This window comes from Megalobrama amblycephala, linkage group LG22 (assembly GCF_018812025.1).
Source record: "Megalobrama amblycephala isolate DHTTF-2021 linkage group LG22, ASM1881202v1, whole genome shotgun sequence".
NCBI classification, from domain to species: domain Eukaryota; kingdom Metazoa; phylum Chordata; class Actinopteri; order Cypriniformes; family Xenocyprididae; genus Megalobrama; species Megalobrama amblycephala.
Window position 1 is genome coordinate 5,320,043 of NC_063065.1, and position 23,031 is coordinate 5,343,073.

A 23,031-nucleotide genomic window follows, 5' to 3' on the forward strand; every position below is an offset into this window, starting at 1 on the left:
CTTCTTCATGAGTCGTTCTTCAAACGTTGTGTCTGTTTCATGTGTTTACATCTTTTCTTTTTATTGTATCTGCAAAGCATTATCAGTTGTTCTCAGGGTCATCAGATCAGTGTTTGTACATATTTGACCACAGAAGCATTTCAATGTGTCGAACTAATGTGCCGTTACATTAAGACGGAGCAAAAACTGTCCAGCTTGTTACTTACAGGACACACTGTTCCCTCCGTTCATTAGTTATATTGCCTGGTAATTAGATATCAGACTGTTCGTGTTCTGTCACATAAATCTCATTCTAGGACTGGAAGTGCTCATGGCACTAAATTTTAAGGCTCTTTTGAGGCCTAAACAGAGCAGAAAATACAGGAAATAAAGGGTCAAAATGCTGAAGTATAATAATGATTACTAGTGTAGAATTGCAGTGTGTTCCATTATGTTGGTCTTTTTTTGCATTTTGCAGTGTCTACTCAAAACTAAAATACAATTTGCCAGTTTTACATTCTCACTAGTTCCTTGTTGGGCTTTTTTTTTGTAATTGATTATTGATTTATTCTTTCGTCATTGATTTTTGATGATCAGTCTTGTGTGCATCTGTCAGAGGAAATTTTTGTCAAAGGAAACAATCACAATAAATGTTTTTTTGTTAATATCGGCTGTGTTTGAAGTCATTGTGTTCAGATGTTTTTTTTTTTTTTTTTTTAAGAAGTTTATTCTGCTCACCAATAAGCCTGTGTTTATTTGATTTAAAAATACAGTAATATTGTGAAATATCATTACAATTTAAAATAACTGTTCTATTGTAATATATTTGAAAATGTAATTTATTCCTGTGATGCAAAGCTGAATTTTCAGCATCATTACTCCAGTGTCACATGATCTAAATAAAACAGTGTCAGGTTTGAATTAGTCTCACTGTCTGTCTTTTCTCTTCCTGTTCTTTAAACGACACTTCCTGTCCTGTCAGTATCGGATGCATCTTCTTAAGTCACAATCACCAATATACTTGCCTGCATTGACTTTGCATAGTTCATTTTTCCTGTTTTGCATAAGATTTTTTTTCTTTGACCTTAATGTGTCTGTTATTAACTTCACACGGCTGTACTCATGTGTGAATGTGTGTTTTTGTTTTCTGAACATTTGCACAGTCCAGTGCTTTATGTAGAGCAAGCGTGTGGAAGCGTGTGTGTGTGTGTATTTGTATGCGGTTTCGTGCACACAATGACAGCATGTCAGACGATGCTACACGTCAAAAGTGCATCTGTGGCCTGCTGCACAGGAAGAGAAGGAGGTGCGACAGGAAGGATAGAAAGAGAGGGAAAGAAAAAGACAGACGTTGCGTGACAGAGACACTCAAACAGAGAAAAGTGTCGATTGGAGGATGAAGATGAGGTCTGTGAGAAGTAGGGTAGAGACGAGCGGAGGTTAGCAGACGGCAGTGAAACTTTCTGTACTCAAAAACACTCCTGCTGCTGCTGCTGTGTGTGTTTGGAGCCTCCAAATCTGAAGAACAACAACACTGGACTGAATCAACAGTGAGTGTTCAGTTTCCTCAATGTAGCTGACTGTCTGAATGTCATGAATAACGATAACAGCATCTATCTGTCTTTCTGTCTGCCTATCATTCTATCTGTCTGTCTGTCTGACTCATATATTTATATATAGGCTATATTGGTTCCAAATTTGTATCAATTTTACTGGTAGTCCACTGTATGAAGAATTTTTGGGTATAATATGTCACAGTTTACTTTATTTTGCTATCCTCACTTACTGTACATAAATGAACTATAGTGTCCTGCACCCACTAGTAAAAATATATCAAAAATGTCTGAATAATTTTTGGTTTGACTATATATATATATATATATATATATATATATATATATATATATATATATATATATATATATATATATATAAAGCTTATTATCAGTATTCTATATTACAGTTTTTCTCTGTCGCTTTTTGGCTCAATTTTTCACTCTCAAAACAATATGTTCAGGTCTCTGAGCAATTAGTTTCTTGTTTACATCAGATTTGAATTTCTTATTGATTCAAGCATGTGTTTTAGCACATGCATGCAAAAGCATAAGTACATTGTTTGCGCAATACAATTTGCACAATAACTAAATGCACATGGCTTGATCAAAACTGAATAGTGAAATTGCAAACTCTTCACAACTTCTAAACATTCTTTCGTCGTCTGAGCCTTTGTGTGTTAAATGATCCATTCAGTGATCAAAATCTGTCAGACATGCATATACTGTATATTCCATAAATATCTGACATGGAGTGTTTGTAATATCTGCTGGCAAATGGCCTGCCATTGTAATGAAATAAGAATAAGAATTTTACCAATCAAATTTGGAGGCATGCACTGTATGGAGTTTGCTGACAGCTCAATCACTAGCATTTTTAAATATGGAAGAACATCAAAACCCTAAACACTATGCAGAACTATATTAATGCATTTGTGTTATTCAGTACATTTATTTTTGTAGAAATGTGTTACACGCAAACTAAAAATACACTGTTGCTTTTTTAGTGGAAGAGATTTGTAATAAATGGTGGTGGTGGTGTTAGAGGAAGACATGAGTGTGTAAAAATGATTCATAAATACTACAGTATTACAGTATTGACCTTTCCTAGTAAATCTTTCCTATACTTTTGAAATCTGTATCTAAAAAGCTTAGTGTGATACGCAAGCGCATTCAGAGCGACAAAACTGACATTCTTGTATATAGAAAGCAGTCAGTGTCAACAAAACAGCTGAACAAACATGAAATTTGTATATATAGCCTAACAAATATTTCCAGGGTGAAAAAACATCTAAAAATTTTGACCAGTGTGGCTCACACGATGACAAACATACTTTTTATTTTGGTTGCATTTGCCAATTTACTGACACAATAGCAGGGTTACAATAGCAAGTCCCTCTGTAGTCAACAATTTTTCCCCTTAAAACTCGTCTTTGATCACCAAAATTACAGTTTTTTCCCCTTGAAAAAATATCTTCATGCCTTAAAATAGCTTGAATGTAACCCTACACTCTTGCTTCATTTATTATACGCGGATCTATGAATATGCTAATTATCCCCGCCTCCACTCACTCGCGCGAGCTCAGAGATCCACTCGATCAACTTACTGAGGTAAAGGCTGCACAATGGTAACGCTCTTTACAACGTCGGACACATAATGGTAATTAATATGATTAGTCTTTTGCTTGACTACATTATCAAACAGCTAAAAATGTGTTGCTAATGTTACACGACTCCCTTGCTTCAGAGCGTCATAGTTAATGATATGCTAAAGCCCGTCAGCACGTTGACGTGATTGGTTGCAAGGTAGTTTGTGACGTAGTTTGTGATTTCAAACCATAGACTGTAAAAAAAAGTATTTGAAACTGTCGTTTTTCATTGCGGTTTTAAAGAGAAAATCCTCATCAATGGTGTTGACTTATGAATTTGCACATGGTTTGTCTTAAATCATATTAAAAACAACACATATGCATATAAACAACATTAAATACCTGATTTTCGCCACAGGCGAAATGTAGTTATACATTTTGCAGACATGCAATAGAGCTCTGATGAACTCTTTTGAGAACACAATCTTACAAAAAGTTCACATGGTAATTAATATTACTAATGTAAAATCAGTTTCTTTGTGCATTTTAAAGAATAATGCTGTTGTTTTAGGCACTGCCTGTGCACAACTCACCACCATGATTGTTATAGGGTGTTCTGTGTGGTTGCTAGGCTATTTAGATGGTTGCTAGGGTCTCTAGATTTAAAAATAACTGATATTTTAGACTGAGGAAGCTCTAATTACCATGGTGTATATTTGTAAGGGCCTGATGTGTGATCACTTACCTGTTATATGATTGGTGGATGCCATACCATATACCACATACCGGATGCCATTTGCTTGTTGGTTATTTGTAAGTTTGAATTTTGCCCTTTGTTTGCATTTGAATGAGTCTCTGTGCACCTGTAATCTCTCAGCCCTGATTAAGGCCTGTGTGCTTAAAACGCATTGGCAAAATAAACAGGACTATTTTTGCTGGTATTTATTGTTCAAAAAATACTTTTGCTTTTTCCTTCCACACACTTTGTTGATTCTGTGAAGCTCCACCAGAACAACTACAACGGAATATATGTAAGGGTTCAGCTAATACTAAAAACCCAACTGTGGGAAAAATAATTCTTGCTATATTTTTTATTAAAATGTCACTAAGGAAGTTACATACTTATGTGAGAAGACGTTTAGGCCAGTTTACACCTTGAGTGAAAGTGTTACACGGACACAAACACTGCTCTTCTGTTACAAACTGCGCATTTCATACATCTTAATGAATTAAGACATTTATAATGTTACAACCAATTTCTATTTCGAATAAATACTGTTCTTTTGAACTTTCTATTCATAAATGTATCCTGAAAACAACAATGTATCACAGTTTCCACAATAATATGAAGCAGCTCAACTGTTTTCAACATTGATAATAATCAGAAATGTTTCTTGAGCAGCAAATCATCATATTAGAATGATTTCTGAAGGATCATGTGACACTGAAGACTGGCGTAATGATGCTGAAAATTCAACTTTGATCACAGGAATAAATTAGATTTAAAAGATATTCAAATATAAAATAGTTATTATAAATTGAAATAATATTAATATTATTTATTACTGTATTTTTACCAATTATTTTACCAATCATTACCAATATTACTGTTTTTACTGTATGTTTGATATATATAAAATTTATTCAGACACCTTGGACATTTCATTCATTAATACAGTTTATTCACTATAATTAAAAAAAATGGTAATAAAATATGACAAGATCTTAGAGTTAAACTGTGTCAGAAAACAAAATAATCTTAATTATGTCGGATAACACTTAATCAAAACATGGTTAGGTCAAAGTGTCTGAATAATTTTGTATCAAATTTTCCAAATTTGTATCAATTTTACTGGTAGTCCACTGTAGGAAGAATTTTTAGGTATAATGTCACAGTTTACTTTATTTTGATATCCTCACTTACATAAATGAACTATAGTGTCCTGCACCCGCTAGTAAAAATATATCAAAAATATCTGAATAATTTTTGGTTTGACTGTATATATATATATATATATATATATATATATATATATATATATATATATATACAGTCAAACCCAAAATAAAATATATATATATATATTCTCCTTTAACTGGACTTAATTTCAAGGTCTGTTGAATAGGAAGCCACATTATTGATTGCTATGACTGATGTATTTGGTCATCACTTGCTTCTTCAAACTTGCTGCTAGCTCTTCTAAGTCTATAGGCTACTTTATCTCAATCGTGAGGTTTTCAGTTTTTTCTTCAGGGGTTTCGGCATGAACCTCAGCAGCTGCTGCAGAACGTCTGAAGCAAACCATCTGCTGACTTCGCCATTTCTTTCTGCTGCTGTGTGTCTGTCGTAGAAGGTCATGGTTGCAGTTTCTACCTCACCTGAACTCCTGTTTGTGTATTTTTTGTTTTCTTATTTTGAGGTCACATGCTAGATTGTTTTGTTAATAGAAATATATCTTATTGTGGCATACAATTTTCAGTTTTCTTAACTCTACAGGCTTCAAACCTGTGCCTCACATCTGTCTCAGACAGATGTCGTGCTGTAGCCATAGTAACACAGTGTTTTGTTGATGCATGTGGGTAATGAGGTTCAGACTTGGTTTCCACTGAACTGATATTTGCTGGAAATGAACACCCCTGTTACTTTATTGGTACTCCAACATCACTCTAGCGTTAGAAATGACAAAATATACACCTAAGAAAATGTGATCAGTGTTTGTCTGTGCAAATCTTGCATCCACAATGCTACACTGCTGACCGCATCCATCCGATCGTTGTGTGTTGTGTTTGTGTGCTGCTGATTTTTGCATTGTCTGTCTGTTACAGGGGAATGGATCCTACTGAATCACGCTGAGGGTCTGATTCCCACAAACACCTGGACACACGTTCCTTTTAGCGCTCTGCTGGGATGGCTAGACATGACCATATCCCATGGCAGGAGTACTGCTACCTGGATCTAAAGTCCAATGCTCAAAAACAAGAGACTAGCAAGAGGATGGAAGGTAAAGATAGAGAGCCAATAATCATATCATATTTCATTTATATTCGACATTTTATATATAAATAGGTTTATATATTAGCATAAATGTTTTTTATTAATTTTTTTTGTTACATTTTTACAATCAGTATTGGATGTTTATCACCAAATACTGTGTTTTTAATGGTTTCTGTCTATTTTACCATTTTCATAACTTTTCCCATTATTTAGCACTAACTTAAATGGAATAGATTATGGCAAAAACTCTTTTAAGAGTTCGTTGCATTTTCTGCTTGTACACAATCAACTTTAGCAGATCTGTGAGTGTAAAAAAATAAATATATTTTACTTTTTCGTATATTTATCGTATATTTGCATCTATAAATATATTTGTATTTAATATTTGTATACATTTTTATATATAATGAAGTATCATAAATTTACAATACTGACAATGTCTCAGTTATCAACCCTTAATATTAAAATATACATGCAACCTTACATGTATATGCATGCCTGTGCATAAAACATGTATTTTTGTTTTTAATGTTGTAGTATTTTTATATATTTGCATTTGTAAATATGTTTGTATTTAATATTTTTGATTAAAAAAGTAGTACAGATTTTAATACTGACAATTTTTTGTTTATAAGAAGCCATATCAGCTATTAATATTAAATATTAAAATTTATACATTTAAAAAATATATATATATATATTAAAATATTAACAATAAGGTGACAATTTGTTAACATTACTTAACATAAACTAACATTGAAAAATACTTCTAAAACATTTATTAATCTTAGTTATTGTCAAATTTCAGCATTTACTAATGCACTATTAAAATCAAAAGTTATATCTATTAATATTATTTAATGAACTTGAGCTAATAATGAACAGTTATATTTTTATTAACTAATGTTAAGATGAATAAATACTGTAACAAATGTATTGCTCTAATGCATTAACTAATGAGACCTTATTGTAAAGCTTAGTTGGGGACACTTGACATTTGATATTCAACAGTGCTTTCATCTGCCTGCATTGACACTATTCTTTAAGAGCTGCTGTGCAGCCAAAATAATGTACCAGTTATCAATGTAAAGCTGCTTTGACACAATCTACATTGTAAAAAGCACTATATAAATAAAGGTGACTTGACTTGACTGAAGTGTTACTGAACTAATTATCAGTGCTGAACAAAAAATCAGTATCTGTGCATCCCTATTTCTAAAAACTTATGCTACATGTTCTTTGTGTTTGAATGTTTGTGTGTGTGTGTATGTGTTTGTTCCTCAGATTCTGGGTGGTTACGCAGACACCAGGTGTTGTTGCAAAGGTTCTTATCCTCCTCCATCTTGGTAAATGTGGTCCATCACATGAGAAAATCAGACCTGCTCAGTGCACAGGAGGTGGGGCACATCCAGGAAATGGGGTCTTTGAAGGATAAAGTGCATGTATTGGTGGAGTTCCTGTCTGTCACTGATCCACATGGCGCCGCCCTTCAGGCTTATCTTCAAAGTTCACACCTGACTGAGTACAACCTTATAACCGTACATGGTATGCATGATTTTATTTGTTATTTTCCAATACTTTTTCAATCCCTGAGTTCCTTACTTCTCCCTCTTTCTCTCCACAGACTCTGTCGTTCGACCACATAAAGACGCTCTCCTTCAGCGACTCAAAGATGATGACAATTCGTTTGCGCAAGCCGGCGGTAACTCGCACGGTTCCGCTTTTCTCCTTATAGAGAGTGTATCTGACCTACAGCAGCGAGAACACGACCTCGTACAGGTGTCAGTCAACAGAGGGGCGGGGCCTCTTCACGGTCGAGCACTGGGATTGGACAAGCTTATTGCGCCGTTGACGAGGGTTAGCACCGCCCCACGTGTGACACTGACAGTGGGCGTGGCTGGCAGCGGGAAGAGCCGAATGGTCCACCGCTTCATCCGACTTTGGTGCAGCGGACAGATCTATCCAGAGCTGAGTCTTGCGATTCCCATTGCATGCTGGGAATTGAGCAGTTTCGATCGGTTATCGGTCGAGCGCTTGCTGCGGTTGTTCGTTCCGTATGATAACGTGGACGTAATTATCTCTAACGAGTCCTGCAAAGTATTGCTCATTTTGGATGGATTGGAAGAATTTCGGCAATCACTGGATTTCTCAGATGCCCCGCCCACTAGCGACCCTCGTCGCGAAATTCCAGTGTCGGACCTCATTACGAATATTGTACGAGGTAACCTTTTGCCAGGGGCAACGCTCTGGCTTTTGTCAAGGCCTGGCATTGGGGCGAAAGTTCCGGCGGGATTGGTCGATCGTGTGACCGAAGCCCCGCCTTTTTCGCGAACGCAAATAAAGGATTATATTAATCACTGTATTACGAACACGTTAGATGAGTACTCATTATCGCAAGAGAGCTCATCGTCTCAAACGTACATGCCTGAGGATGTCTCCTCCCAATTGTGGACTTATCTGAATTCTCAGAAACCATTGCTTATTTTGTCTTCCGTCCCCGCGGTTTGCCACATTATCATAACTACGATATCGCGCCTTTTAAAGCTGGAGTCGGATTCAACGCCCCTCCCACGGACTCTAACAGAAGTCTACGCCCACTACTGTTGGCCACACCTCTCTGGATCAGACCCAGCCAGTGGCGGCATCAGGAAGCCGCTGAGCACTCTGGGTCGTCTTGCGTTTTATAGCCTCTTACGGCGACGGCATACATTCAGCGAGGCCGAATTACGAACTTACGGTGTCGACGTACCACCTCAGGTCGGGACTCTCGGACACCGCATCCTCCAGCGCAAGCAAAGCTGGTCATCCGATAGCGTCGTGTGGCAGTTCACGCACACGTCTGTGCAGGAATACCTGGGAGCTCTTTTTTACTACGTTTCGTCAAGGCGTGGAATGTTCGATCTGTTCTCCGAAAGTAGTGTTTCGTGGCCCCGCATCGGCTTCCACAGCCACTACCGCGCTGCGCTGCAGAAAACCAACCAATCGGACGCCGCCACGCAAGGCAACCTCGACCTCTTCATGCGCTTCCTGTCAGGGCTGCTGTCTCCGGCGGTCACCGCTTTGCTAGGTGGTCCTCTGGGCGTTTCCCGTGAGGAGCAGGTGAACCACCGCACCGCCGCGACGACTTTGCTTCAGAATACGGTGACGGGGACAGGAGGCGACGCCGTAAGCATGCGCAGCGTCACAATGGTGACGTGTTTGGCGGAGCTGCAACAAGGGGAGTGGCTACGCTCAGTAGAGGAGGATCTCATGAACTGCGGCCTGCGGGGAAAGCTGAAGGGCGGAGTTTGTTCTGTGCTAGCTTACTTGTTGCAAGTATCAGATGCATGTACAGAAGAAACGCAACTGTCGAATTGTCTAGACTCCTCCTCCCTGAAGAGGCTCCTCCCACAGCTGCTGTACTGCAGTAATCTGAGGTAAAGCATGTATGTTTATACATATATTCTTAGGTGTTTGTAAAGAAAAATCCCTAACACACTTTGAGTGAGGAATAAACAAATATTTTTTTTCACTGAAAATATCTTGTGTGTACTTTTAACTATGTATTGCAGAATGGAAAACAATGAATTTAAGGAAGGCGCCATGGAGCTGTTGGGAAGTCTGCTGAGTGCTAAAGAGTGCCATATTCAGATACTCAGGTACCAGTGTTATTTTTTAGTATCATTGATGCACAATTATAGTTTTTATGTTTACAGTTTCATTTTAGTTAAAGTTTATTTTGTTGTGTTTTTTTTTATTTCAAGTAACAAAAAGTTTTTTTTAATGGTTTTTAGTTTTAGTTACTGATAAAAACCCTGTGAGGTACACACACACACACATAAATCCTATTACAGTCTTTAACGTGTTTAACTCACTTTCTCTCTCTTTTCTAGTCTGGCTGACAACTTAATCAGCAGTAAAGGAGTTAAACCACTCAGTCGGGCTCTACTCGTCAACCGAACCCTCACAGCCCTGGAGTCAGTAACTTTATTATAAAATATTACCTTTTTTGTATTTGTACATTGTATTTTTATACATTGTATTGTGTTTTTGGTAACACTTTATTTTAATGGTCCCTTTTGAACATTCTGTTGACAATAATTAACTTTGTAACTACATGTCAACTTATTCTAACTCTAACCCTACTAGTCTACTAATACTCTATTACTACTCTAATAAGAGTTAGTAGACATTATAGCCAACAGAATGTGTTAAAGGGACCATCAAAATAAAGGAAACCATGTTTTCGATATTGTATTTTGAGCTGGTCATTGAATATTATGTATGAATATATCTTGTTTCTTTTAGCCTCCGTGGCAACAACATCGGCGCCAAGGGAGCAAAGACGTTGTGTGAGGCACTAAAAATGAACCAGGTCCTCGTGTCAGTCAAGTGAGTTCTAATAAACCTTTATAGAATTGTGACAGCTGTAATTTATAATATAATATAATATAATATAATTAGTGCTGTCAAATTGATTAATCACAATTAATCGCATCTAACATAAAAGTTTGTATATGTGTGTGTGTATATGTATATATATATATATGTATATATATATATATGTGTGTGTGTGTGTGTTTGTGTATATATATATTATACACACATATTATATATTTACATACTTTTAAGTTAAATGCGATTAATCACGATTAATCGATTTGACAGCACTAAATATAATATATAATTAGTGCTGTCAAACTGATTAATCGTGATTAATTGCATCTAACATAAAAGTTTGTGTGTGTGTGTGTGTGTGTGTGTATCTATATATATGTGTGTGTGTGTGTGTATATATATATATATACACACACACATATTATATATTTACATACTTTTAAGTTAAATGTGATTAATCACGATTAATCGATTTGACAGCATTAAATATAATATAATTAATATAATTAGTGCTGTGAAATCGATTAATCGCATCTAACATAAAAGTTTGTGTGTGTATATACTCACACATATTATATATTTACATACTTTTAAGTTAAATGCGATTAATCATGATTAATCGATTTGACAGCACTAAATACAATATGATGAAATTAATATAATTTATTTATTATTTATTTATTAAAATATATTAAATAAATTTAATAAAATAACTAATGAGTCAGTCAGATAGAAATAAATAGAATTGTTACAGCTGTATTTTTATATTATAATATTTATAATAAATAAAATTAATTTGTTCATATTATTTATAAAATAAAATACATTATTTTAAAAAATATATATATTTTTGATTTTTAAAAATGTAATTAATAAAAAAAATGTAACCTTTAACTTTAAGTCCTACAGTATTTAATTTGTATATGCTTGTGTGCACATATGTGTGCATGTGTGTGTTTGTGACTGGATGTGTGTGCATGTGTGTGTTGATTCATGTAGTTTGCAGAGTAACCACATAGAGGATGAAGGTGCTCGTGCGCTGGCAGAGGTTCTTCAATCAAACCGAAAGCTCACCACATTGAAGTGAGTCTGTGTTTCAGTGTGTGTTTGTGTGCTTTAACAGAGCGTCATAAACACAAATCTTCATGCATTGCAGTCTTCAGAAGAACGGCATCGGACCAGAAGGTGTGAAAAAAATCGCAGACGCCCTCACAAAGAATCAAACTCTTCAGGATCTCAAGTAAGATTCTGCTCAAAGTCTGATTGAGTGATTGAGAGATAGATGAAACTCTCCATTGTGAATAATTCTCTGTGTGTGTGAATGTTTCTACAGTGTATCCAGCAATCATCTGGGTGATTTGGGAACCGTGGCTCTGGCTCAAGCGCTTATGGTCAACCACGTTCTCCACACGCTCAGGTAAAACACACTCAATCAGCAAGTTCCTTACAATCCACTGCAGACGCACCTTGCTGAATGAATGTGTCTCTCTTCCTGGTTTAGTCTTCAGAGTAACTCTGTGAGTGATAGAGGCATTAAAGCTCTCTCTCACGCTCTTCAGTCAAACCGAGGACTCAGCTGTCTGAAGTATGTCAATACAAGCCCATTTCAAACACCACAGTATTAAACTATTTTAACATTTATGTTCTGGCTAAGATTTAATGCTGTTTTTGTGTATATATTTGGTGGCAGTCTAAGGGAGAATTCAATAGGAGTTTCTGGTGCCAAAGACATCGCCAAAGCCTTAAAAGTCAACACTTGTCTTAAAGAGCTTGAGTAAGTACACACAAAATACATGTTTAATTTTATATATATATATATACTGTATGTGTGTGTGTGTTCTTCTAATCATTTATCTGTGTTTGTGTTTAAGTCTGACCGCTAATCTTCTACATGATGAGGGTGTGACGGCCATCGCTGAAGCCATGAGGGTCAACAGAGCGATCACCTCCTTACAGTGAGTTCAAGAAACTGAATTTAAGACAATAGAGACAAACTAATGAGAAGCTCAAAGATGAACTTTGTGACTGGCAGTCAGGAAATGATATAATCTAGATCAGGATGTGATGTCATCTGTGTTAGGATGTGAAGTCATGCTGTATGTGTGTTTCAGTCTCCAGTGGAACTTCATGAAGGCTGGAGCAGCTAAAGCTTTAGCACAGTCTCTCATGAGCAACACCTGCATCCAGCTGCTGGAGTAAGACTCTCTATTCTACATCCTCATCCATGTCTCAAGTTTACTGTCATACAGAGATGAGTGTATGATGAATGTTTTCCTCTCAGTCTGCAGGAGAACGCTCTCGGTGATAATGGAGTCATTGCTCTGGCCTGTGCTCTGAGGTCAAACTCTTCTCTCAGTGTGCTCTAGTGAGTCTCACTTCAGCTCTCTTCATATTTCATTGCTGTTTGGTAAAGCTGGTTGTGTCTGACCTTGTGTGTGTGTGTGTGTGTGTTTTGTAGTCTTCAGGGTGTATCAGCAGGTAAATCAGGGGCCGTTGCACTAGCCAACGCTCTGGTGGTCAATGAAACCCTTCATACACTAGAGTAAGTCTTCATTTTTAGATTAAAAAATCCTTCTGTCCGTCCATCCGTCCATCTGTCTGTCTGTCTGTCCATCTATTTATTCATCTGTTTATCCATCCATCCATCCATCGCTCCTTCCATCCATCCATCCATCCGTCGTTCCATCCATCCATCCATCCGTCACTCCATCCATCCATCCATCTGTCAGTCCTTCCTTCCATCCATCCATCTGTACGTCCATCCATCCATCTGTCAGTCCTTCCATCCCTCCATCTGTCCTTCCATCCATCCGTCAGTGCACCTATCCATCTGTAAGTCCTTCCATCCATCCATCCGTCAGTCCATCTATTCATTTGTCTGTCCTTCCACCCATCCATCCATTCGTCCATCCGTTGGTCCTTCCATCCATCCATCTATCTATTCATCTGTCCACTTGTCCATCCATTGGTCCTTCCATCCGTCCATCTGTTGGTCCATCCATCCATCCTTTTGTCCATCTGTCATCCTTCCATCCATCCGTCCATTCGTTGGTCCTTCCATCTGTCGGTCCTTCCATCCATCCATCCATCTGTCCTTAGATCCATTCGTTGGTCCATCCATCCGTCGCTGCATCCATCCATCCATCTGTCAGTCCTTCCATCCATCCATCTGTGCATCCATCCGTTGGTCCATCCATTCATCCATCCATCTGTTGGTCCTTCCATCATCCATCCATTCATCCATCCATCTGTTGGTCCTTCCATCCATCCATCTGTACGTCCATCCATCCATCTGTCAGTCCTTCCATCCCTCCATCTGTCCATCCATCCGTTGGTCCTTCCATCCATCCATCTGTACGTCCATCCATCCATCTGTCAGTCCTTCCATCCCTCCATCTGTCCATCCATCCGTTGGTCCTTCCATCCATCCATCTATACATCCATCCATCCTTCGGTCCATCCATCATCCATCCATTCATCCATCCATCTGTTGGTCCTTCCATCCGTCCATCCATCCGTCAGTCCTTCCATCCCTCCATCTGTCCATCCATCCGTTGGTCCTTCCATCCATCCATCTGTCAGTCCATCCATCCATCTGTCATCCTTCCATTCATCCATCCATCAGTCCATCTATTCATTTGTCGGTCCTTCCACCCATCCATCCATTTGTCCATCCATTGGTCCTTCCATCCATCCACCCATCCAATCTTCCATCCGTCGGTCCTTCCAACCATCCATCCATCCATCCATCTATTCGTCTGTCCACTTGTCCATCCATCGGTCCTTCCATCGGTCCATCTGTCGGTCCATCTATCCATCCTTTTGTCCATCTGTCGTCCTTCCATCCATCCATCCATCTGTCCTTCCATCCATTCATTGGTCCATTCATCCGTCCATTTGTCCATCCGTCGGTCCTTCCATCCATGCATCCATTATCTGTCGGTCCATCCATCCATCCATCCATCCGTGTCTGTCCTTTCATTGATCTATCTATCTATAGTTCTGTTAGTCCATCCATCCATCCATGTCTGTCCTTCCATCTATCTATCTATCTATCTATCTATCTATCTATCTATCTATCTATCTATCTATCTATCTATCTATCTATCTATTCATCCAGTATTTTTGTTGTTGTTTTAGTCTGCGTGGCAACTCCATTGGGATGGAAGGAGCGAAGGCGTTTTCCAGCGCTCTGAAGAACAACAGGAGTTTGAGAAGTCTGAAGTATGTCCACAGGATTCTTTGATCATTTATCTGAAATAGAAATCTTTTCTAACATTCAAGTATTTTTACTGACACTGTTGACCAATTTAATGCATCTGTGCTGAATAGATTTGTCTCTTAAACATTAAAACAAATGCAAATAAATATTGGCACGTGAAATAATGCATGTTAAAAAAAATATTTAATGCTGAAAATCTTAGCATGAGAAGATGCTTGTGAGTAACAAGAGTAGATTGTATTTCTACACCCAAACAGAACATGAACATTGAAATAGTGTATTTGCACGTGTTTGTAGTCTACAGGAGAATTCTCTGGGGATGGACGGAGCGATCTTCATCGCGACTGCGCTGAGAGGAAACCATGAGCTCACCTACATCAAGTCAGTCTGTGTGTCTGTCTGTTTGGGTTTATGTGTGAACCGCCGGCTGTGTCTGAGAGGTTCAACCACAGGGTGTCACGATAGCATGGCACGTGTGATAAATATTTTGCAGTGTGTGAGGCTGTGAATCTGAAGACTGATCATTTATAATCTGCAGTGAATGGCACATTTTATGGCACGTGATTGTTCTTGTGTGAGATTTGGCTGTGATGTGTTATGTTTTTCTGTTTCAGTCTCCAGGGTAACGGCATCGGGGAGTCTGGGGCAAAGGTTGTATCAGACGCCATCAAAGCTGGTGCACCAGATTGTGTGGTGGATATCTAGCACACACTTACAAATGAATATGTTAAAAAAAAAAACATGTTTGATGTAGTCTTATTCATGTAAATATTTTTGTATTAATAAGTTTATGTATTAAAGTTGTGTAATAATAAATGTTTATTTTATATAACAGTACTGACAGAGATGTTGCCTTAATAAAACACACAATACAACAATTTTGTTAAACTTTCACTCAAATGAATCCAAATAACTGGCAATTGAACAGGCAGCTACACTTGAATACAAACATATTCATATATTGGAAATTAAATTTTGGTATTTACATATTTACTTTTTCCATGTCATGAAAAAACATTTCATGTAAATTGTCACATTCAGTTTGATGCAGCAATTTACATTGAACCGATTCATGAAAAGTTAAAATAAATTCAAGAAGTTCCACTGAACGTGTTTTTCTATGTTAGCGTAATAATGTCATTTAAGTTGTCTGTTAAAAATCATTGTCGCTCTCCTCGAGGATTTGTGGGTGCAGTGATCGCTTTGACCGTCCGGGTTTGGCAGAGGAGCCCTCCAGACTGTCATTATCTTCATCCAGATCCTCGTTTTCCTCCTCCTCTTCATCTTCGTCTTCCTCACCATCTTCATCATCATCGTCTACGTCAATCTCGCTATCCTCTGACTGCAAACCAAAGCACATTGTGAATTATAAAACAGAAGACGCACACAGCGGTCAGTGGATGGTCACTGGAACGAGGCTCAATCAATATCCCTAATTCAGAATTATTAGAATTAGTAATTATAAGAACATCCAGGAGTTCACACTCACACACCAATTTTGTTATTAACTAAAAAAAAAAAAAAAAAAAAAATCAATTTTGTTAATTGAAATAAAGCTATTTTTATAAAATATAAATATTAAATGAAAAACATAAACTATGACCAAAATATTAATAAATACTCTAAAGGCCTGTTCACACAAAGAATAATAACTATAACGATAAATATATTAGCATCCACACCAGCGCACATCATTCTGTTTATAAGCACACACTGCAGTTTTGTCGTCTGCCACTTTAAATGCTCGAGCTCTATAGAAAAATGTATGAATGGGACACGCTACGGTCTCGTGGACTTAACGGACATGCACACGCGGCAGCCATTGTAAGTCCAAAAGTGCATAGAAGTGTGCCATTTGGGATTCAGCCATGCAGAACTCCTCATTCTGAGCAACTTTGCCTCTAGAACCGCCTCTGTCCACCTACTTCAAAAACAAACTTTGGCGAACTAGTCCAAGGTGTCTGGCTCAACCTCGATAACTGTTAAAAAGCTTTTAAAACTATATATTTTCTATGGTAAATTGCCTGTATTGGCTGTAAATGGTCTTTTCCATCTTTGATTAAGTTGGTTACAGGCTTACTAATTAAAACATAATACCTTTTTACACATGTGCTTAAAGGCCTTAAAGCGATTGAACCCCGATAAATGCTGCTCGCAGATATATTTGTTATAGTTATCGTCCTTGTATATAAAAATCCACTTCCTAGTATATAAATAACACACACACACACCACCTTTCTTCTCTTTTGCTTCCGGCCGCTGCCGGATAGACGAGTTCGCTCCTTTACGCTGGGCTTGAAGAACGAGTGCAGAGGAAGAGAAATAGAGATGGCGTGAAAACAGAGTGAATGAAATGAGAGCTGGTGGCATATACAGTGAGAAAAGAAAATGAAAGAACGATCACTGTAGAGAAGTTGTGTAAGATCATGGAGGAAAAACAGGGAAATGTGAAGGGAAAAGAACGCCAGAGAGCTTGACCATGATTGGCTAAATAATCTGAAAACTCTGAAGAATATAACAGAATAAATGAGGAAAAGTTGGTTCATTGTTATTGTTAATGTTAACTAAAACTACAAATACTAAAAAATCATGAAATGTTGCCTTGGCAACTAACTGAAATTAGTTGAAATTCTTAAATTACTAAAACTAAATCTAAAATTAAAATGAAAACTAATAAAATAAATACAATAATAAAAGTAAAAAAGTATAAAATAATTCAAAATATTAATAAATATTTTAAAAGTATATAAATAATGCTAAATAACATTGTTTCGGTCGGTATGATATATTATGTATGTGAACGTGTGTTTTCACCTCTTCACTGTCTTCTCCCCTCATACTGCCAATGAATCGAGCGCCACCTCGACCTGCAGACATCACAAACACACAAACACAAATCAAGTCCGATCAGATATATGTGTGAGTGGGGCAGTAGATTATGTGGGACTCAATGCTGAAGTTCTTCCATCACCTGATATCTGGGCGTGTCGTGCGGGGTGCGCTCTGGGCTGCTGTCCGTCATCTATGTCGCTGTCAGATCCTTCATCCTCTGGTATGTCCACATCTGAGTCTTCATCTTTTGCTACAGAGGAAGAGAACCCGTGAGATCTCTGACAGAGTTCAGAAGTGTGTGTTTGAGCGTGTGTGACCCACCTCCACTCCTCATGAGTCTCTTCTCCTCCTCTTTTAATTTGTTTTGTCTCATTTTCATTGTCATTTCTGCTTCCTGGAAGAAAAAGGCAAAATGATTCATCAGGGAAACATCAACATAGACTTTTTAAAGTGAATTACTGAGGTGAATTTGGGTGAAATATAACATTCGACAGTCACATTTGACAGTCGGTCACATTCATATGTAAATTCCGTGAGCTTATTTTGTCCATTCAATCGAAATATCTGAATAAGCTCAAAAATTTACCTGCTCATAGACCCTCCCCTCAAAGAAATCAGGACAGAAGTGGTTAAAAGTGGTCAAAAGAGACTGTTTAAAACACCAGGGGTCTCATTTATAAAACTGTGCGTAGGATCCCTACTAAAATTGTACGTACGTGCAAAAGCAGATTTATAAAACCATGCGTACGCCAGAACCTGCGCACAAATCCCTTTATAAATCCCAGTCAGCGGAAGATTGTGCGTACGTGCATCTCCACCCTGTCTCCTCCCCGAAATCACCATATATGGAGCTTACGACGCCTAGTTTTACTATGCATAACCTCATCTGCATGTCATTTCCATACATGTTCCCATCCACGTGACACCACGGTTAACACCGTCAAAGGTACAAGACATTGGAAAATATTAGATATGGACTATAAATGCAATTTGTGCCACACATTATATTGATAAAGATCATCCAATATCCTCTTAATGTTTTAGAATAAATCTATATCAAAATATCCATAAAAACAAAATTGTATAAAATACTTCAGATAAAGGTTTTAGAATAGAGTTGATTCATTCATTTCCACTGGCCAGATAGTATTTTAATAGTTTTAAACAATTCCAATCAAATTTATGCAGTTTTGCTGATAAGGTGAACATATCTTTTAGGAAGTTTATAGGCTATTTTTAGTGGAAACAGGCCTACTTATTTATTGCAGTGTAAATACAATTGTCTGACTCGGCGCGTCACTGACAAAGTATTTTAAAAAGAAAACATGCAAATCTTACCGTTTTCCTCAAATTATATCCTTCAAATGGTAATTGTTTGAAGATCCTTCACACGACATCAACACCTCCTGCAGCTGTGGTTGTACAGTAAGATATTATTGGACCTATTCAAACTGGACAACGGACCGTTCGACCACCAAATCCAGCAGTGTCTTCCATAATATCTAAGTTAAGTGTGCATCACTGATCGTCATTCTCGAAAAAATATTTTGTCATAACATCTGCAGTTTAGTTTAAAGAGGAATTATTGTGCTTCCAGCGCTCCTCACTGTCATTAAAACAGCGTGTCACTGGAAAGTGATCGAAAGTAGCACATCTACTATCTCAATTCATATCACTTTTGTCTCCAGAATGTGCGTACGCACGGCTCAAAGTTTGCTTAAAGGTGCGCACATTCTCCCGTCAAGTTTGTTTTTATAGATCACAACCTTTGCGTGGGAACTGGCGTACGCACGTTTCCATCCCCGTTTTGTGCGTACGCACGCTTTATAAATGAGACCCCAGGTGTAAACGGGAATGTGTCTTCCTTGTCTACTCGTGATCCGATCGACCAAAATGCATCTTAATACCAGGAGTAAACAGTGCCAGAGAGAAGATAAGATGCATTTGTACCTCGAAGCGTTCCTGCTCGGCTCTGTGATAGTCGTCTAGCTGCTGCTCCAGGAAGCTGAGGTTACGGAATTTCTCCACATACGTCTGGTACTGTTTCTGCAAGTCCTCCTCGATCTTCTCGTATTCATCCATAAAAGCTGGACTACATATTCGAACACCGTGTCAGAGAGTGTTTTAATGCATTTAAGTACTAAAATAACTAAAACTTAATAAAAATTTTATAAACATATTTTAAAAAACTAATAAAAATGACAAAAACAAGTTTACCGAACGCTCTGTAGAGTTTGTAAACGCTTCTGGTTTCTCTCCAGGTCCTGTTTCTTCTTCTCAATTTTGGCCTCCAGACTGGCCTCATCTGATGATACGTTATTGAGCAGATCCTTCGTCATTTGGATGCTCTCCTGAACACAGACAAACAAACACACATTCAGTACAGAAGGACAGATGCCATTAAGACCCCAAAATAACACCATAATTCTCCAAAGATGTTCTCCTGTTCTTTTGAGTGGTAAATAATTCAAGTGCGCTACTCACTGAATGCACTAAAATCAGACTTTTCAAGAACTGACCTGAAACAAAAAGTGATTTTGAGTTCTTGTAGCCCTCTAGAGACTTGCATAACAAACCTTTAAATAACATTTATGCAACATTTATGGATGATTTTCCTAGTACAGGCAGTTTGAAATGACATAAAAATTTAATTTAAAAAAAATCTAAAACATATAAAAATCAAGACGTAAAGTTTCATAATTCTTATTTAATTAATTCCCTCAACAACTGTCAGTTTTATTTAAAGTCCAGAATTCCAACGTTCTTGGAAAACCTGGATATATGATGGAATTTTATGTAAATTCTGTTCATGGAAAAGCCATGGAAATTAATACAATTTTAATAGGCATTGTTATAATTAATATAAATTTTTATATGTCAAGCTGTAAAATATTTTATTGGGTAGAAATTGTGATTTGTGACTAAAAAAACAAACAAACGTAATCACAAATGAACAGAAAATTGGTGTCAAAGTGTAAACCCTGAAGAACTTTCAGTTACTGAAACTTCTGGAATTATGGAATTTAATTATTTTATTTATTTATAATTATTTTAATATATTGCTACTCCTATCTTACATATATAAAGTTTAATAATAAGCAGCTTTGTCATTATAGCCGAATTACCACATATATCTTGGAGGACCTGTGTATATTTGTAGCAATAGCCAACCATACATTGTATGGGTCAAAATTATCGATTTTTCTTTTATGCCAGAAATCATTAGGATATTAAGTAAAGATCATGTTCCATGAAGATATTTTGTAAATTTCCTACAGTAAATATATAAAAAATGTATTTTTGTGAGTGGATATACATTGCAAAGGACTTCATTTGGACAACTTTAAAGGCGAATAATAGTAAATCAAATAGTAGTATCTCGGCCAAATATTGTCCTATCCTAACAAACCATACATCAATGGGAAGCTTATTTATTATCTATTTCAAAATATTAACCCTTATGACTGGTTTTGTGGTCAAGAGTCACATATCATGAAAAACAGGACCTCGTGAACCTGTGAGGATCCGTGTTTTACCGTAACGTCTTTGACGGCCGCTCTCAAGGCTCTCTCTGTCTCAGTGACCTCCAGCGGTCGGGCTATTGCAGCCGTCCTGCTCTCTCTCAGGTCCTCTTCGTGCCCCAGCAGGTCAAACAGAGCTGCTCCCTTTGCTGTAATTTCAGATCCCAGCTGACGAGCCACCTTTAAATCAGCTATCTGCACACACACAAAAACAAAACATCCAAAAATACAATGCAAGTGATTGATTTTGATAAACTCTGCTCGTGTTAGAATTTATGATTTACCTTTGACCCCAGATCAAACTTGAACTTGCTGTTTTCGTCATTGTTCTGGTCACCACTGGCGTTCTCTTTGGTTTTCATGGCATTATAGAGGATGCTGGTGATTTTCAGCATCTCTTTCACAGCGTAACCATCTGCCTGATATAGACGCTTGAGATTCAGCTTCACATGAGCCTTGGTGGCCTAGAGAAACACACAGAGAACATGCAGTGAATTCAGCACTTACTGTACTTTGATAGCTCATGCCTACATCAGAAATTGGAAATAAGTCTACAAATACTGTGAAATATTTTTCCTCGTGTATTTTGTTAGACAAAAGCCTAAGTGAGCAGATATGATGAGTATTAACAATAATATAGTTTACCATGAATTGGGCCACAGCTTTGATGAAAAACACCCTGTCTGACTCGGTCTCAACATCACTGGGAATTTCCATCTGAGGTTCATATCTAGGGGAATTAATGCAAATTTTTATAACATTTAATATGACTTTAAACATAACTCAGATTTTGAAAATGCAGTTCTCTCAGCTATTTAACACATATAGCTCTGAATTTAATGTAAACTTTCATGGTGTCTCTCTGCCAGCCTCTCACATGCATTACCTCTTGACAAGCCAGATGAGAATTTCAGCTACTAAAGGAAAGTTTGGAGATCTGAAGTTTTCCATGGAGATGAGACGAGGATAGCCGAGCGCTCGCATCATCTCTGTAAAATCTACATATCCAAATCATAACATAAGTCATCAACAAATATTCATAATACACTCCTTTCAGAAATGCATTAGGGTAAGATTACTTTCTACTGAAAGACTATCTAATTACAAAACATCCCTTCAGTTCTGTTTTATGACCACAAACTGACACTTGTTTCTTATGCAAATATTACAGCAGAGGTTCTCTTACTTCTCAGATCTCTAAAAGACATGATTGCTGTCTTTTAATCCAGTGAACACAAGACTGTCACCTAGAAGACAAGAAGAAAAATGACACTAAAATCCACTTTCCACTTTAATTGTTAATGTACACATAGTTAAGACTTCAAATCTCATTGAAAGCTAGCTATATATATATATATATATATATATATATATATATATATATATATATGAGATAATTTTTTAATAACTTGTTGTTGAGGGGCAAATATACTAATTTCAACAGGCAGATAACAGCAGTTAAGCGCTTTATAGTCGCGTTTTACCTTCCCTCTCAAATTCATGTCCAAATGCTGCCATTCGATAATTATAACAAAACTGTTACCGTTTTAGTCGTCAATTATGTCAAATAAGAGTGATAATTAGCATAAAAGCGGAATTCTTGCCTTTGCATAAGCGTCTGTTGCTGTGTTCGTCACTATGGCATCCAAACGGACCTATGGGAACCCAATAAGGACAAACTATTACAAACGGGAAACGCGTTTTCTGAGGATGCTCATCTGAAAACTATTTTCAAAGTAGAAATCAAAGTAGAACCATTTATGTCTGATATATCATAATAATAATAATGATCTCAACAATTATCTGATGGAATGTACAATATAATTAATAACTAAGTTAATATTTTAAACGATTTTTTAGATTATAATATATAAAAATATGCAAACAATATCTAGAAATGTACAATACAACAATTAATTTACAAAATTAGAAATATTAAAAAGCAAAAAATAGTTCTCATTGC

At 37.1% G+C, this 23,031-nt stretch overlaps 2 protein-coding genes across 8 annotated transcripts; one reads left to right on the forward strand and one right to left on the reverse strand.

Moving 5' to 3' along the window:
• Nucleotides 1-1,008: 1,008 nt before the first annotated feature.
• Nucleotides 1,009-15,552, forward strand: nlrc3 (NLR family, CARD domain containing 3). 3 transcript variants are annotated; one of them, XM_048174542.1, is made up of 19 exons: nt 1,021-1,529; nt 5,948-6,123; nt 7,401-7,661; nt 7,741-9,532; nt 9,668-9,754; nt 9,989-10,072; nt 10,404-10,487; nt 11,493-11,576; nt 11,650-11,733; nt 11,827-11,910; nt 11,995-12,078; nt 12,184-12,267; nt 12,365-12,448; nt 12,605-12,688; nt 12,775-12,858; nt 12,952-13,035; nt 14,634-14,717; nt 15,013-15,096; nt 15,330-15,552. In XM_048174542.1, the coding sequence occupies exons 2-19, from the start codon at nt 6,030-6,032 to the stop codon at nt 15,418-15,420; spliced, it is 3,417 nt and encodes a 1,138-aa protein (XP_048030499.1). In that variant the 5' UTR covers nt 1,021-1,529; nt 5,948-6,029; the 3' UTR covers nt 15,421-15,552. The 3 variants fall into 3 exon arrangements, with proteins under 3 accessions (XP_048030497.1, XP_048030499.1, XP_048030498.1); XM_048174540.1 differs by having other exon boundaries at nt 1,009-1,529; nt 15,013-15,552; XM_048174541.1 differs by lacking the exon at nt 1,021-1,529 and adding an exon at nt 3,089-3,192 and having other exon boundaries at nt 15,013-15,552.
• cluap1 (clusterin associated protein 1) lies at nt 15,517-22,767 on the reverse strand. 5 transcript variants are annotated; one of them, XM_048174548.1, is made up of 13 exons: nt 22,673-22,766; nt 22,255-22,315; nt 21,955-22,066; nt 21,714-21,798; nt 21,353-21,532; nt 21,084-21,263; nt 19,765-19,898; nt 19,498-19,639; nt 17,869-17,941; nt 17,687-17,797; nt 17,530-17,582; nt 16,947-17,009; nt 15,517-16,057 (listed from the first exon to the last, which is right to left on the reverse strand). In XM_048174548.1, exons 2-13 carry the CDS (start codon nt 22,274-22,276, stop codon nt 15,869-15,871), a joined length of 1,344 nt encoding a protein of 447 aa, XP_048030505.1. In that variant the 5' UTR covers nt 22,277-22,315; nt 22,673-22,766; the 3' UTR covers nt 15,517-15,868. The 5 variants fall into 5 exon arrangements, with proteins under 5 accessions (XP_048030505.1, XP_048030504.1, XP_048030500.1 ...); XM_048174547.1 differs by lacking the exon at nt 16,947-17,009; XM_048174543.1 differs by lacking the exon at nt 15,517-16,057 and having other exon boundaries at nt 16,067-17,009; nt 22,673-22,767.
• Nucleotides 22,768-23,031: the final 264 nt, after the last annotated feature.